General features: G+C 38.2%; 1 protein-coding gene across 3 annotated transcripts in view; it reads left to right on the top strand.

Moving 5' to 3' along the window:
* Positions 1-12,816, top strand: part of LOC132507552 (ATPase PAAT-like) — a 26,211-nt gene that overhangs the window by 739 nt on the left and 12,656 nt on the right. For all 3 annotated transcript variants that reach the window (XM_060127026.1, XM_060127027.1, XM_060127025.1), the window contains exons 2-5: positions 343-546; positions 1,370-1,442; positions 3,553-3,759; positions 9,916-10,370. In XM_060127026.1, coding sequence (XP_059983009.1) covers positions 343-546; positions 1,370-1,442; positions 3,553-3,759; positions 9,916-10,370 — 939 coding nt within the window. The remainder of the gene's footprint in view (positions 1-342; positions 547-1,369; positions 1,443-3,552; positions 3,760-9,915; positions 10,371-12,816) is intronic.

The following is a 12,816-nucleotide window of genomic DNA, read 5'->3' as shown; positions in this document are numbered from 1 at the left end:
TCCTTTATTCCATTCTGCACCCCGCCCCACCCCCACTTCTGAACTGTTTTTTAATTTACACTAGCTGCCCAGTACATATATTTCATTAACTGGACAGGCAATTATAGGAAGTCGCTTAGAATGTATTACAAAAGTCAAGGGAAAAGAGAGTGGAGAGCCCTCATGTCTAAAGCATCATTTCCTTGGGAATTCTGTATTGAGCATTTCGTCAGTGCTTTGCAAGGCGCTTGGTCTCCAAATGCAAATGTAAATGAGTAGGATAACATGTCAACCCCTGTGGCCATGAAGTGGGTTAATGACAGTGTTCAGAGAACTGTATAATATTCTTCCTTTTCTTTTCAGCCAGGATCTGGTGATTTTGAAAAGGAACGTGAACAGCCAAGATGAAAACCCCTGCTTCCTTTACCTGCGATGTGACCCTCCTGGAGGTGAAGAAATCGTTTCTATTGGCATTTTAAGTTCAGCAAGAAATATGGAAGTATACTCAGGAGAGGAGTACTGTGGAACCAGTAGGGGCAAGAATGTTTGTAATGTTCTGGATAACAGGTTTGTGACGTATGCGTGTGGAAGTGTTCTTCTGAAGTAGTGTTTTATTTTCTTGAGCTTTTGTGAAATTTATTGATTCTCTGACATTGGTGCCAGATACTAGGGGAGAGAAGATAAAAACATACCAGCAGACATAAAAGTTTAGACCTTTAGGGATCTTAAAGACAGTCTAGATCAGCCTAGTTGTTTCTATAAACGTGGAAATTGAGAGCTAGTGGAAGAGAGAGCAGTTGGTAAAAGATCATAGCTAGTTAGTGGAAGACTATGATCAGATGAAGTTCCGGTAAGTGTTTCTTATCTGTTTTCTTTAACTCACAGCGATCTGTTTTCCAAAAATTAAGTTGTCTATCAGTCTGGAACTTTGAACATTTTCCTGTAGGAAACTCCTTACACATAGTGCGTGACCCAACACTGTGCCATACCAGTATACTTATTTAACCCATTTTTATACTTCTTGATTTTTTTTTCTGATTTCTTACAAAGATTCTGACCTAATCTCTCCTTAATATGAATCAAAATATGAAGTGTTTTATATACCGTGCATGTTGGACATAATGGGTACGTTATTGAGCTTTACAGTGTGCTCTGTGCTACGTAAGTATACATTTGATATCTAATTTCATTTTCTTATACAGCTAGTAAGTGGCAGATGTTGTCTTTGTAGCCAGTGCACTTCAGTAGGAAGTCCCAGCTGTTTATGCCTCACCAGGAAAACTGAATCCAAGGATTTAAATATTGTCCTGGAAACTTTTAATTTTAAATGTAACTGTTAAAAGTGATAATATGTAATTTTTTTTATAAATTAAATCTTTTTTATTTTTAGTGAACATGAAAAGATTATTTTGTACAAAAAATATCTAAAATTGGAGTCTTCCACACATGCTTGTAAAATAAAGGTAAGTCATTCCTAAATTTTAACTAATTTGAAAACTACAGTTGTTTTTCTACTATATATACTTATTTTCTGTAAGTTTGGTAATGTAGTTAGTCCAACTTGGTCCCTGGTTTTAGTTCAGAAATACTTAGTAAACATGTAAAAAGAAATTCTTTTCTAAATAATTGTCTACCTCTTTCAAAATTTGAACATTTATTATTTACAGCAATGTCATTACATGTACGATTGATAATACAGTGGTATTGTACTTTTAAGCCTTGAAAAACTGTGATAAAAAAAATTTTTTAAATCGAGGTATAGTTTATTTACAATAATACATAAGTTTAAAAATTTTTTTATCTTTATATAAAACTTAGGTGCCAAAAAAAAAGCACAAGCAGTTTTGGTCCCAAAATATGGAGAAAGATAGAATATAGTTAGAGAAGTTTCAGACAAGGGCACCACAAAGTTAAAGGGATTTGGACTGCTGTCTTCAGCATGAAAAATATTGTTAAGGTGAACTTTCCTGATGTCATCAGATCTAGGGAAAGGGTACGGAGCTGGAAATCATAAGCCCTGACTATTAAGTGAGCTCTTTTGCTGACTAGCAGAATAACCTTGGGCAAGTTTCTTCACCTGTTTGGACCTACTTCATGGGTAATATTAGGGGACTAAGGAAAATAAATCTTGGATTATTTTTATCTCTAAAATTCTATGCTGATTATTACTTGCAGAAGAGCACAGAACTGATTATCCCAAGATGTTGTTTTAGGTGTATATACTAATAGCTTCTGAAGTCATTTAAATAAGGTGATTCATTCATCCAACAAATACTGGAGTGCCTATTGACGCCAGATACTGTACTTGGCATTTAAGAATTGGCAGTTATGAAATAAATTGGAATGGAGCCCTCACATTGCTAATATTATAGTGGGCAAGACAGATAATAGGTTGACTCAGTGTGTAAAATAGGTACTACATTCGCTAGTGAGACGGGCTTGGGGGTTAAAAAGCAGAACAGGGATAATATGGAGGTTGGAATGTGGGTGTTTACATTTCATGAGGTATTTACTTACTTGTTGATGACAGTCACATCTTTGGTGCCACACTGAGTTTTTAGATCATGGGTCTGTGTTCGCCTGTGTCTTTGTGTGATATATGGGTTTGTTATGTCTGTGAAGGTGAATGGTATTTGAAACTGTGCTGTGGAAGTGCCAGGGAGTGAAAGAGTGTTTCATTTAGGGAAATCCTTGGGTTTGTATGAAGGCTTCTTCTGGGCCAATAGTATATGTAAGTTAAAAGTAATAGTTACTGATGCATATGTTTGAGCACTTACTCAATGATATATACTGGAAATTTTAACACATAATCCTCATAACAACCATGTGAACTCATTTTACTCCTGACTCAAGTTTGGCATTTGCCCGTGGTCACCCAGGCAGAGCCGTCACTGAACACAGGTCTCTCTGATTCTAAATGCTGTGTTTGTTCCACTTTGCTACTTTGTTGTCCTACACCAAACATGAAATGTCTTTTGGTTTAGAAGCATGGACAACGTGAAGAAGCATAAAACATTGGAAAAGCTACTGGGATAGAAGCCAGATGAGCTAGGGTCAAAGCTTGACCTTTATTTACTCTTTTCACAAGTTAGAAAATCATCGTGAACTCATCTTTTCTATATGTAAACCATTGCGCTCTCTTAAGTCATCTGGACATTCTCTTAGAATTCCTTTAGAATTCATTTTAAGTTCTAAAATACTGACTTATGTTTAGTATTTCAGCAAATACTTTGCATGGGTTTCTAGAGAGTCTTATTTTGTATTAAATAATATTATAGCAAGTTTCAGTATGTTAAGGTTTCAGAGTGGTATAGTTTATCCTTAATTCCTTAAATTATTAAGTAAAACATTATTTACACTTAATTTTTTAGTTGCAGTAAGACTTTTTAAATTCATGTAGTACTTTTTAGCCTTTTTCTGACTATGACTAGAGAAAACTTAAAAATGTACTTGAAGTTAATTTTCAGATTCTTGAATGCTTCAGTCTTACTGCAGTATTAACAAGAAGTGACCTTAAATAATGATTGTTTTTATTATCATTATTAATTTTCCTCAACTTTTGTTTTATATTAGTTGCTCTCCTTTGGTGAAAAGCAGTGTGTGTTCATCAGTAAAGTTGTGGTACACATGAGGCCAGTTTTGGCAAATTCTTCAGCAGGCTGTCCTGCTCTAGGATCAAGGATAGACCTGGAGAGGGTCCAAACCATCATAGAGTCCTTGGGGTCAAAGTTATCACCTGGAGCTCAGCAACTGATGAATATGGTTAGATTCCAACAGCAGGTGAGTAGAAATGGATTTCTTTCCAAATACCATTAAAATTCTTTAAATAATGGATTCTTAAAAAGACTTGTGGTGACATAAATTTTTTCCTTTCAACTTTTATTATTTTTTTTAACAATTTATTTTGGTTCAGAATTCTTTTTTTTTTTTTTTTAGTTTTTAAATTTTGTATTTTTTTAAATAAGTTATTTAATTAATTAATTTTGGCTGCGTTGGGTCTTCATTGGTGGGTGTGGGCTTTCTCTGGTTGCAGCAAGCACGGGCCACTCTTTATTGCAGTGCTCAGCCTCTCATTGTGGTGGCCTCTCTTGTTGTAGAGTGCGGGCTCTAGGCGTGGGGGCTTCAGTAGTTGTGGCATGCGGGCTCAGTAGTTGTGGTTTGTGGGCTGTATAGGCTCAGTAGTTCTGGCGCACGGGCTTAGTTGCTCCATGGCATGTGGGATCTTCCTGGACCAGGGCTTGAACCTGTGTCCCTGGCATCGGCAGGCGGATTCTTAACCACTGCACCACTAGGGAAGTCCCTCAACTTTTATTATTGATTTGACTGTTACCTTCACTGACTTAGGTAAAAATAGCATCTTGCAAAAAAAATGTTTTTGGTACAGACTTCACAGTTTTCTATGAATTCTCTTGCTCATTCATTCAGCAAGCATTTATTAAGCTCCTTCTTGAAGTATAAGACACTGTTTTGGTTAACTTTCGAAGATTCAAAGATCAGCCTGTCTTTAAGGATCTTTATTTGTAGTCTTATTAGGAGAATCAGGGTATCTAAGTGGGGAATGATGAGGAATGCTAAGAGAGGCTTATTAAAGGAAGTAGCGTTTTGTCTAGGCCTTTAAAGAGGTAGGGTGGGATTAGGCAAGTAAACTTGGAGGGATGCAACTTAAGAGGTAGAGAACAGTATGGATTAAATCTTCAGTGCTAGAGGAATAGGAAATGAATAGAAGTTCATTTCTCTGGAGTGAATAAGTGAGAGGGGAAGTTTCAGGTAGGCTGGGGCTGGATCTTAGAGGATGTTGAATGATGTTATAGAGTTTGTGGGTGTTTTTTAGCTCTGTTTTAATAAATTTAATCCGCTATTATGTGTAAGATGAGTCAGTAGGAAAGATGCGTCAACAGAAAGTGAGGCTACAAGAAGGAAAGCAGCTCTGTGTTATTTCCATCATCCAGAGGACAGTTAATGAGAGTCTAAACTTGGAAGGAGTAACCTGATGCTGGATTGTGAGATGCTACAACAGTGGGGCCATTGGGACTTGACAACTAACTTAAGATGGGTTCTGTGGGAGAAAAACAGAATCAAACGTGAAACTAAAGTTTTGAAAATGGTGTTACCATAATATACATGGAACCCAAGGAGGGAAGCGACTTGAGGGAAAGGAGTGTAATTTGGGAGTGTTGAGTTTTGGATGTGAATAACACATGCCCTGGGGTGATGATGTGAGGCTATGGAAACACAGGTGGGGCTGGTGGAGTGGAGGGAGGTTTGGGAGGAGCATGCCTAGTAGATGATGGGGAAGGGGGTGAGGGGAGAGACCGGAGCCAGGAAGGAAGACCCTGGGAGAGTAGGTGCGTTTGCTAAGAATACGGGGAGAGGAAAAGGGAACCAGAAGAGCAGGTCACGGCAGTGCTTAAGAGTCGCAAGAGATCTGATGTCAGGAGACCTGAATTCAAAGCTCTTCGTTCTGTTATTTGGCATCGCTTCCTCTTTTTGAGGATAAATTTCTTCGTGTTTACAATCTAAACGATAATCCTGGTAAGATCATAGGATGAAAGTTAAAACCAATAATACGAGTTTAAAAGCTTGCATAACTTTTGTGAGATTTGCCAATATTAATTTAGGACGAGGATCGTTGGACCGACAGGCAGACACAGGAGAGCAGGAGAGTTGCTGATGATCCTGGAAAGCATGGAAAGGAGAGCTGTGAAATGAACAGCGTCCGCACTCTCCTTGCTCTGGCACTAGCATCTCACCTCCATACCTCAGGAGGCTCCTAGCTGGTCCTCCTGCACCACGCTCCCTCTCCACAGTGCAGCCAGCATGGCCTCATCGGACTCCACGTCCCCTGTGTCAAGCCCCCTGACTGCTTCCCCTGACACTCAGAACTAATCCAGGTTCCTTACGCTCTCATCTGAGGTCTGGGCCCTCGTTACCTCCTCAGCCTCATCTCCTGCTGCATCTCCTTAGATGCCTTGCTCTAGACATTCTGATGTGGGTATTCCACAAACATCCAGACGTGCTCCCACCTCAGGACCTTTGCCCTCTTAACCGTTCTCTTTGGCCAGAATCCTCTCTTCCTGGCCTTAGCAAGTCTGCCTTTTTCTTGTTATTTCAACCTCATCTTAAACGTTCCATCTTGAATGACACCTTCCCTCACCACCCTGATTAAAATATTAGCCTTTTCCTCCACATCTGTATCATGTGTTTTCATCAGCGCTTTCTTGCCTGTTTTTGTTTATGTGTTGTTCTGTGTATCTCATTAAGATATAAGCTTTGTGCAAAGACGACCTGTCTGTCTAGTTTATGGCTCCGAGTAAATTTTACATAATATATATGCCCTTTGGATTATCAACTAAATACTCCTTGGAGATCTTCAGGGGGTCAGTTTGAATAGTGATGAGATGGAAAGCAGATTTTGAGGGATTAGATGGTAAATGCGTAGTTAGAATGTGGAGGTAGCCAGGGTAAAGTGGGTTGTTTCAAGAATGATAGAGATAAGGAACCTGCCGGTATCAGAATCCCTTGGGATGTTTATAAAGTGCAGAATCCTGGCCCTCACCAGTGAAACACTGGTTGTGATCCAGGACTCACCTATCTTATACAGGCAATGCCAGATGAGTCTTATGCATAGCATATTTTAAGAACAGATGTTTGAGGGGAAGGATCCAGTGGACATAGAGATTAAACATTTAAAAACAAAGAAAGTTTTTGTGTGTGGAAAATTTTGGAAACATTAGAGAGGGTTAATGAATTAAGTAAAATCAGTTCATGGACTGATTTTTATGTTTTAAAACCTTGACTTTGGAAAAGAAATGACGTGAATAGTAGTTTGTGGGGGTTTTTGCCCATGTTTTTAGGGTTTTTTGTTTAATTCCCAAAATAATACATTTTCTTTGCTATGAATTTCCGTCCATTCACGAGTACATAAGGTATATTGTAAGAGGGCTCTCCCAACTCTCATCCTATTCCCAAGCTTGGTGTGTGTTCTTGTCGCATTTTCTATCATATAGAAACACAAGTCCTCCAACCAACAGCACGTGTGTTGTAACCCCCCAACACACATGCTAAATCATTATCTATGGGGACATTTTGGGAAACCCCCTGGGGAAGAAAGAAGGTGATCCTGTTAAATCATCTTTTAAACATGCTAATAAAAGTCTTCTTTCTCGTGGGTAGGCTATATTTATGAATGATTCTCACAGGATATACCTGGTTTTCTAGGATTGCTATTGTCCACAAACAAGGAATCCATGGAATGTCTTCCTGGAAAGTCATATAAGCTCTGTAACTATCTGTTGAGTATAAAGTAGGGATGTTTCATGATCAGAACCTCTCCTTCTATGGAAGGGGTGTAAACCCACACTGTTTGGAACTTTCATATGTTAATTGGGGCAGGGCCTGTCCTGATGAGGAAAGAAAGGACCTGGGGAGCAGCTTTCTAGACTCCCTGCTTCACGTTTGCCTTGTGGTTCCTTGTTTCCTGGAAAGTTTCTTAAAGTGATTTCTTCTTTCCTTGTATTTGAAGTTCACATGTGCTGACTTTCATTTGTTTTTGCTTTAGCAATTTAGAATAATTGAGTAGGAATTCTGAGTCAGAGTACCTGGCATATAGTTGTCATTTAATGTTATCTGAGGGAAAGCTGTGCCCGACTTTCTCAAAGAAAGTATATTCAGTTATTCAAGGTTTTCACTGTTTACCTTTTTCATCTTAAAAAAGTAAAAAGATCTTTTTTTTTGCATTTTCAAGGTGATACTTGTTCAAATTCTTTATAATTAAAAAAGTTAAAGACAGTGTCTTGAGAAATCCTACAAGATGTTCAGAGTTAAACAGTTTTTCAAAAATCCGGGGGTATATGTGTACATATGTGAAATTAAGTATACACATGTACAAGTATGTGGACACAATTCTACATAAATGCTTTCATGTTTTTTTAGGCTGCTCTGTAATTTTTTTTTTCACATAAAATATGACACGGACCCTAAACAGTAAGTACGTATGAATTATTTTATACATATTCTTCTGCCTACTTTTAAAAGGGTTTGAGGTGCCTTGCAAGACAACATACGACAGCTCAAGAAAATTAAGAATTGAATAAAGTCAAACAAAAGGAGCAGAAGAATAGTCATCAGCAACTAAGGTTGGGTCATTTACTGCACTGCCATATAGATTAACCTGTGAATTTCTTAACATTTAATTCAAAGTGAAAAATAATCACCGTACGAGCTTTTATCTGAGAAAAATATGACTAATTTTTATAATCAGTGAATTTATTATAATAAAATATTACTGTATATCAAAATAGAAAAACTCATATGTCTTAATTGCATTTGGATTTTTTAATTATAATTTCTGCCAAATTAATTTTCGCGTACGATTTTGACATTGATTCCACTATTTATGTGATTGCTGTTTTGTAGAATTTTCAATTTTCTATCATAAAGTTTTTTTGCAGTACCAGAATTTGCCACTACCAAAAATAATTAAGTTTTTCCTTTATGACTGAGTAAAGCTCCTTTTCACCTAAGGAGAGTTGTCTAATTTTTAAATTTTGTAAATATAATGTATGTAATCCTCATTTTTAGGAATAATTTAAGATTTTTCCAAAACTTGCATTCAATAGAAGAAGGTAAGATTTCTTTATAAAGAGAGTTTCTCCAAGAGGCAGTTCAGTAGAAGTTCCGTGGGGCCTTTGTTGTTCCCACCCTACCAACATCCCTGCTCCCGTCATTCCCCTATCCTGCTATATTTTCCCTAAAGTATTTATCACCATCTCTATTCACAGGATGTATTGTCTTTCTTTCTTTTTTTCTTTGTTGTTTGTCTCTCCCTGCTCCCTAGATTGTAGTGTCCACAGATCAGCAATTTTCATTTGTTTTGTTCACTGGCTTATTACCAGTGACTGAGACAGTACCTAACACAGAGTAGATTTGTGGTGAATATTTGTTGAATGAATGAGTTTGGGGCTGGCTTAATCCAAGAATCATTTTTTAGAATATCCAGAAAATATGTGGACTGAGGGTCTTCACCTAATCTTGTGTAATTTTCTCAGTCTCTCTCACTAGATACTGAGCAACATTAAGTATGAGATGATATCCCCTATAAGAATCCCTAGTAGAGTTCTGTGTTTAGAATTTAGGATGGAGGTGTATAACTTAACATTTAGATAGGCTAGAGGTAGTTTTGCTTTTCTCTTGTGGAAAAATTGAAGAGCATAGCAAGAGCATGGCCCTGTGTAGGAGACAGTGTAACCTGCTCTCAAAGGTGAGCCTGAGTCTTCTCAGGAAATAATATAGCATAGCCGGTTGAGTTGAGGCCACAAAACATAATCATTACCCTCCAATTATTAAGGCAGACTTAGCCAAAAGGTAGGTCGTTTTAGTCATTGAAAATGTCACAGAAGTACTCATATAACATCATACTTTAAATATGTAACTATCTGGTCTGTCTTCCAGTGAAAATAAGTTGCATATCCTTAGGTTGGCTCACCATATGTGATGATGGGCAGATGATTTTTAGTTCTATGAAAGTTATCAGTTACTGTGACTCAGCTGAGAATACTACATTTTTACCATATATTAAGGAGGCCTTTGTAGTGGAAACATTAAAATAAGCCCGTGCAATTTTACTAAGTATGCTTGTATTTATTTGAATATTTTCCTTAGCAAAACTACTGAAATGATTAGAAGTCCTGACTCTGGAGTTCGGTGGCCTGGGTTCCAGTCCTGCTTCTGCCACTGACTAGTTGTGTTACCTTGGCCAAGCTAACTTTAGTCTTGGTTTCCTAACTTGATATTGGGATAGTAGTTATAGCCTACTCCATGTGAAAGTTCTGGGGATCAAATAAAAGTAGGCAGGTTGCCTGACTCTGAGTTACTCCAGAGGTTATCTGTCATTATCACTCATGTTAATAATAACATTTTCTTATTTACCTTGCTTAGAATTGTATTCCCATCGGACAGCAGCTTCAGTCAGTTTTGGGAAGCACTGGATACAAGCACATGATCGGACTGCAATCATCATCTGCTTCAGGGGCCTTCGACAAGTCATCCCCCACACCTTTCCCTTCCAGGACTGGATTGACATCTGGAAGCGTGGCTGAAGACTTAAAAGCTTACATTGATAAAAGTGCGCAGCCAGCTGGTGGAGGAAATATGACAAGCCTCCAAGAGTGTAAAATTGTGCCACAAAACCATTCTCTTCCTGAGAATGATCTTAAGAATGCAGTATCTTCTTTGTTACCAAAGAAAGCAAGTGACAGCTCACACATACCTAACTCTGAGTTGCTGCCTGTTCTGCAGAATCTGTGTAGTCAAGTGAACCATCTCCGTGTGGGACCCAACACCAAGTGGCAGGAAAGCATCACCAAGCCCGGCGAAGGCATTGTTGGTGTTACGTGAGTGTCTAAGACAAGTGTGGTTTGATTGGGGGCAGGAGGGGGGAGGCAGGTGGAGGAAAGCAGGTTTGTTTCAATAACTACTGCCTGAAGATGTTTCCAGAGAGGATTGTAGGAGCTTTCACATTTCACCATTAACACACTATAGGAAAGAAGTACTCAGCAGAGTAGGATGGATTGCTTTGAAAGAAGTGGGTCAAACTGGAGGTGCCAAGCACTTCTCAGGCATCTGATGGAAGGGGTACAAGCAGCAGATAGGGTCAGAGTAGAGAGTTGTCTGCATGAATGGAGAGGAGCTGTGGTGACCATGATATGTACATTTTTTGCCTGATTGTATGAAGTGAGCCACTGTAACATTTCCTCTGTAGATCGTGTGTGACCTAGGCTAATTTCGGAGTCATCCAAACATTTTTCAACTCTGAATTATTTCTAGTGTACAGGCCCTTATCCCCTGATCTCATAATTCCAATTTTTTCCAGTCCTGCTTTGATTGAGGGGTGGCTAAGTGTTTAGTATGTTCCCCAACCTTTATATAGATGTAATGTGTCCAAATTTTGCACTAGATTGGAATTCAGGACTCTAATCATAGTTCTAGCTTAACTATTTTGCCTTAGTGTTTAAATCTTTTGGTTTAGACATTTTTCCCATGTAAAATGAGGGAGTTGTATTGGTTGAAATTTTAATGTCTCTAATAGCATTGAAATTTGAGGAGTTTAATAAGTTATTGAAAAAAAGTGGTTCTTACTTGCGCAGGACAAGGAAGGATAACAGTAGTCTTTAATAGTTGATAGTCTACATCAGTGTTAACTTGTGATATGACGAAACAAAACAAACAAATAATAAAACCCAAAGAAAAAAACCCTAAATATTTAAAAACTGCTCCTGGGTCCAGCTGAGATGGAATGTCCCCATTTCTCTCAGATACCCCACTTTACCAATAAAATCCCTGGACATAATCCAGTAAACATACAAAGACTGTAAAAGGTGGAAAGAAGTCAGATTGCTCAGGGACTGTGAGGCTTAGTGTTCCTTGGTTCCTAGTTGCCTGCGAGTTTCTTTCATCATACATGGGTATAGGATTTTGTCAAATACTTTTCCTATGGCCATTCATATGATCATGAATTTTCTTCTGTAGTCTGTTCATATGGTGAATTACATTAATTTCAAAAACTGAACCTGCCTTGTATACCTAGAATAAATCCCACTTGGTTGTGGGCTGTAATTCTTTTTTACACAATGCTGGATCTGATCTGCTAATATTTTGTTGAGTATTCTTGCATCTAATTCATTAGAGATACTGGTCTGTATTTTTCTTGTCCTGTCTTTGTCCCGATTTCACGAGGGTGATACTGGCCTCATAAGATGAGTTCTACATCTTAGAAGAGATTGTGTAAAATCGGTGTTATCTCTTCTTAAGAAGTTTGGTAGAAGCCTCTAAGGAAAGCAGCTGGGCCTGGTTATTTCTTTCCTGGAAACTGTTAAATTACCAATTCAATTTCTAACATAGTAAAGTTGTCAATTCTCCCTATTGATATGCAGACTTAATATTATGCATATTGAAATCCCACCACAATATTTGGCAGACATAAGCAGGATCATTTTCAAAATTATATGAAAACAAAAGAGGTAGAATAGCTAAAACAACTTTGAAAAAGAAGAATGAAGTGGGAGGAATCACTCTTCCCAGTGTCGAGTCTTATGTAGTTAGAGTATTCAAGATGATGTAGTGATGGCAGAGGGACAGACACATAGGTCAATGGAACATAATGGAGGGCTCAGAAATAGACCCACAAAAATATGCTCAACTGATTTTTGACAAAGGTGCAACAGCAATTCAATAAAGGAAGAATAGTCTTTTTAACACATGGTGATGGAGCAATTGGATATCTGAAGGGCAAAAAGTGAACCATGACCCAAACCTCATACCTTATACAAAAATTAACTCAAAATGGGCTTCCCTGGTGGCGCAGTGGTTGAGAGTCCGCTTGCCGATGCAGGGGACATGGGTTCGTGCCCCGGTCCGGGAAGATCCCACATGCCACGGAGTGGCTGGGCCCGTGAGCTGAGCCATGGCCGTTGAGCCTGCGCGTCCGGAGCCTGTGCTCCGCAACGGGAGAGGCCACAACAGTGAGAGGCCCGCATACCACAAAAAAAAAAAGAAAAAAAAATGAATTGTAGACTTAAATGTAAAACATAAAGCTATAAAACTTTTCTAATAATACATAGGGGACAAGCTTTGGGGACCTAAGACAAGACTTCTTAGATATGACACCAAAAGCAAGGTAATAGAAAATTTGATATATTGGATGCCATGAAAATGTAATACTTTTGCCCTGTGAACGACTCTGTTAAGAGGAATAAAATACAAATTACAAAGTGGGGAAAAATATTGGCAAATTACGTATCCAACAAATGACATATCTAAAATATAGAAAGAACTGTCAAA

Source organism: Lagenorhynchus albirostris, chromosome 16 (genome assembly GCF_949774975.1).
Source record: "Lagenorhynchus albirostris chromosome 16, mLagAlb1.1, whole genome shotgun sequence".
NCBI lineage: Eukaryota > Metazoa > Chordata > Mammalia > Artiodactyla > Delphinidae > Lagenorhynchus > Lagenorhynchus albirostris.
This window is presented reverse-complemented; position numbering and strand designations above follow the sequence as displayed.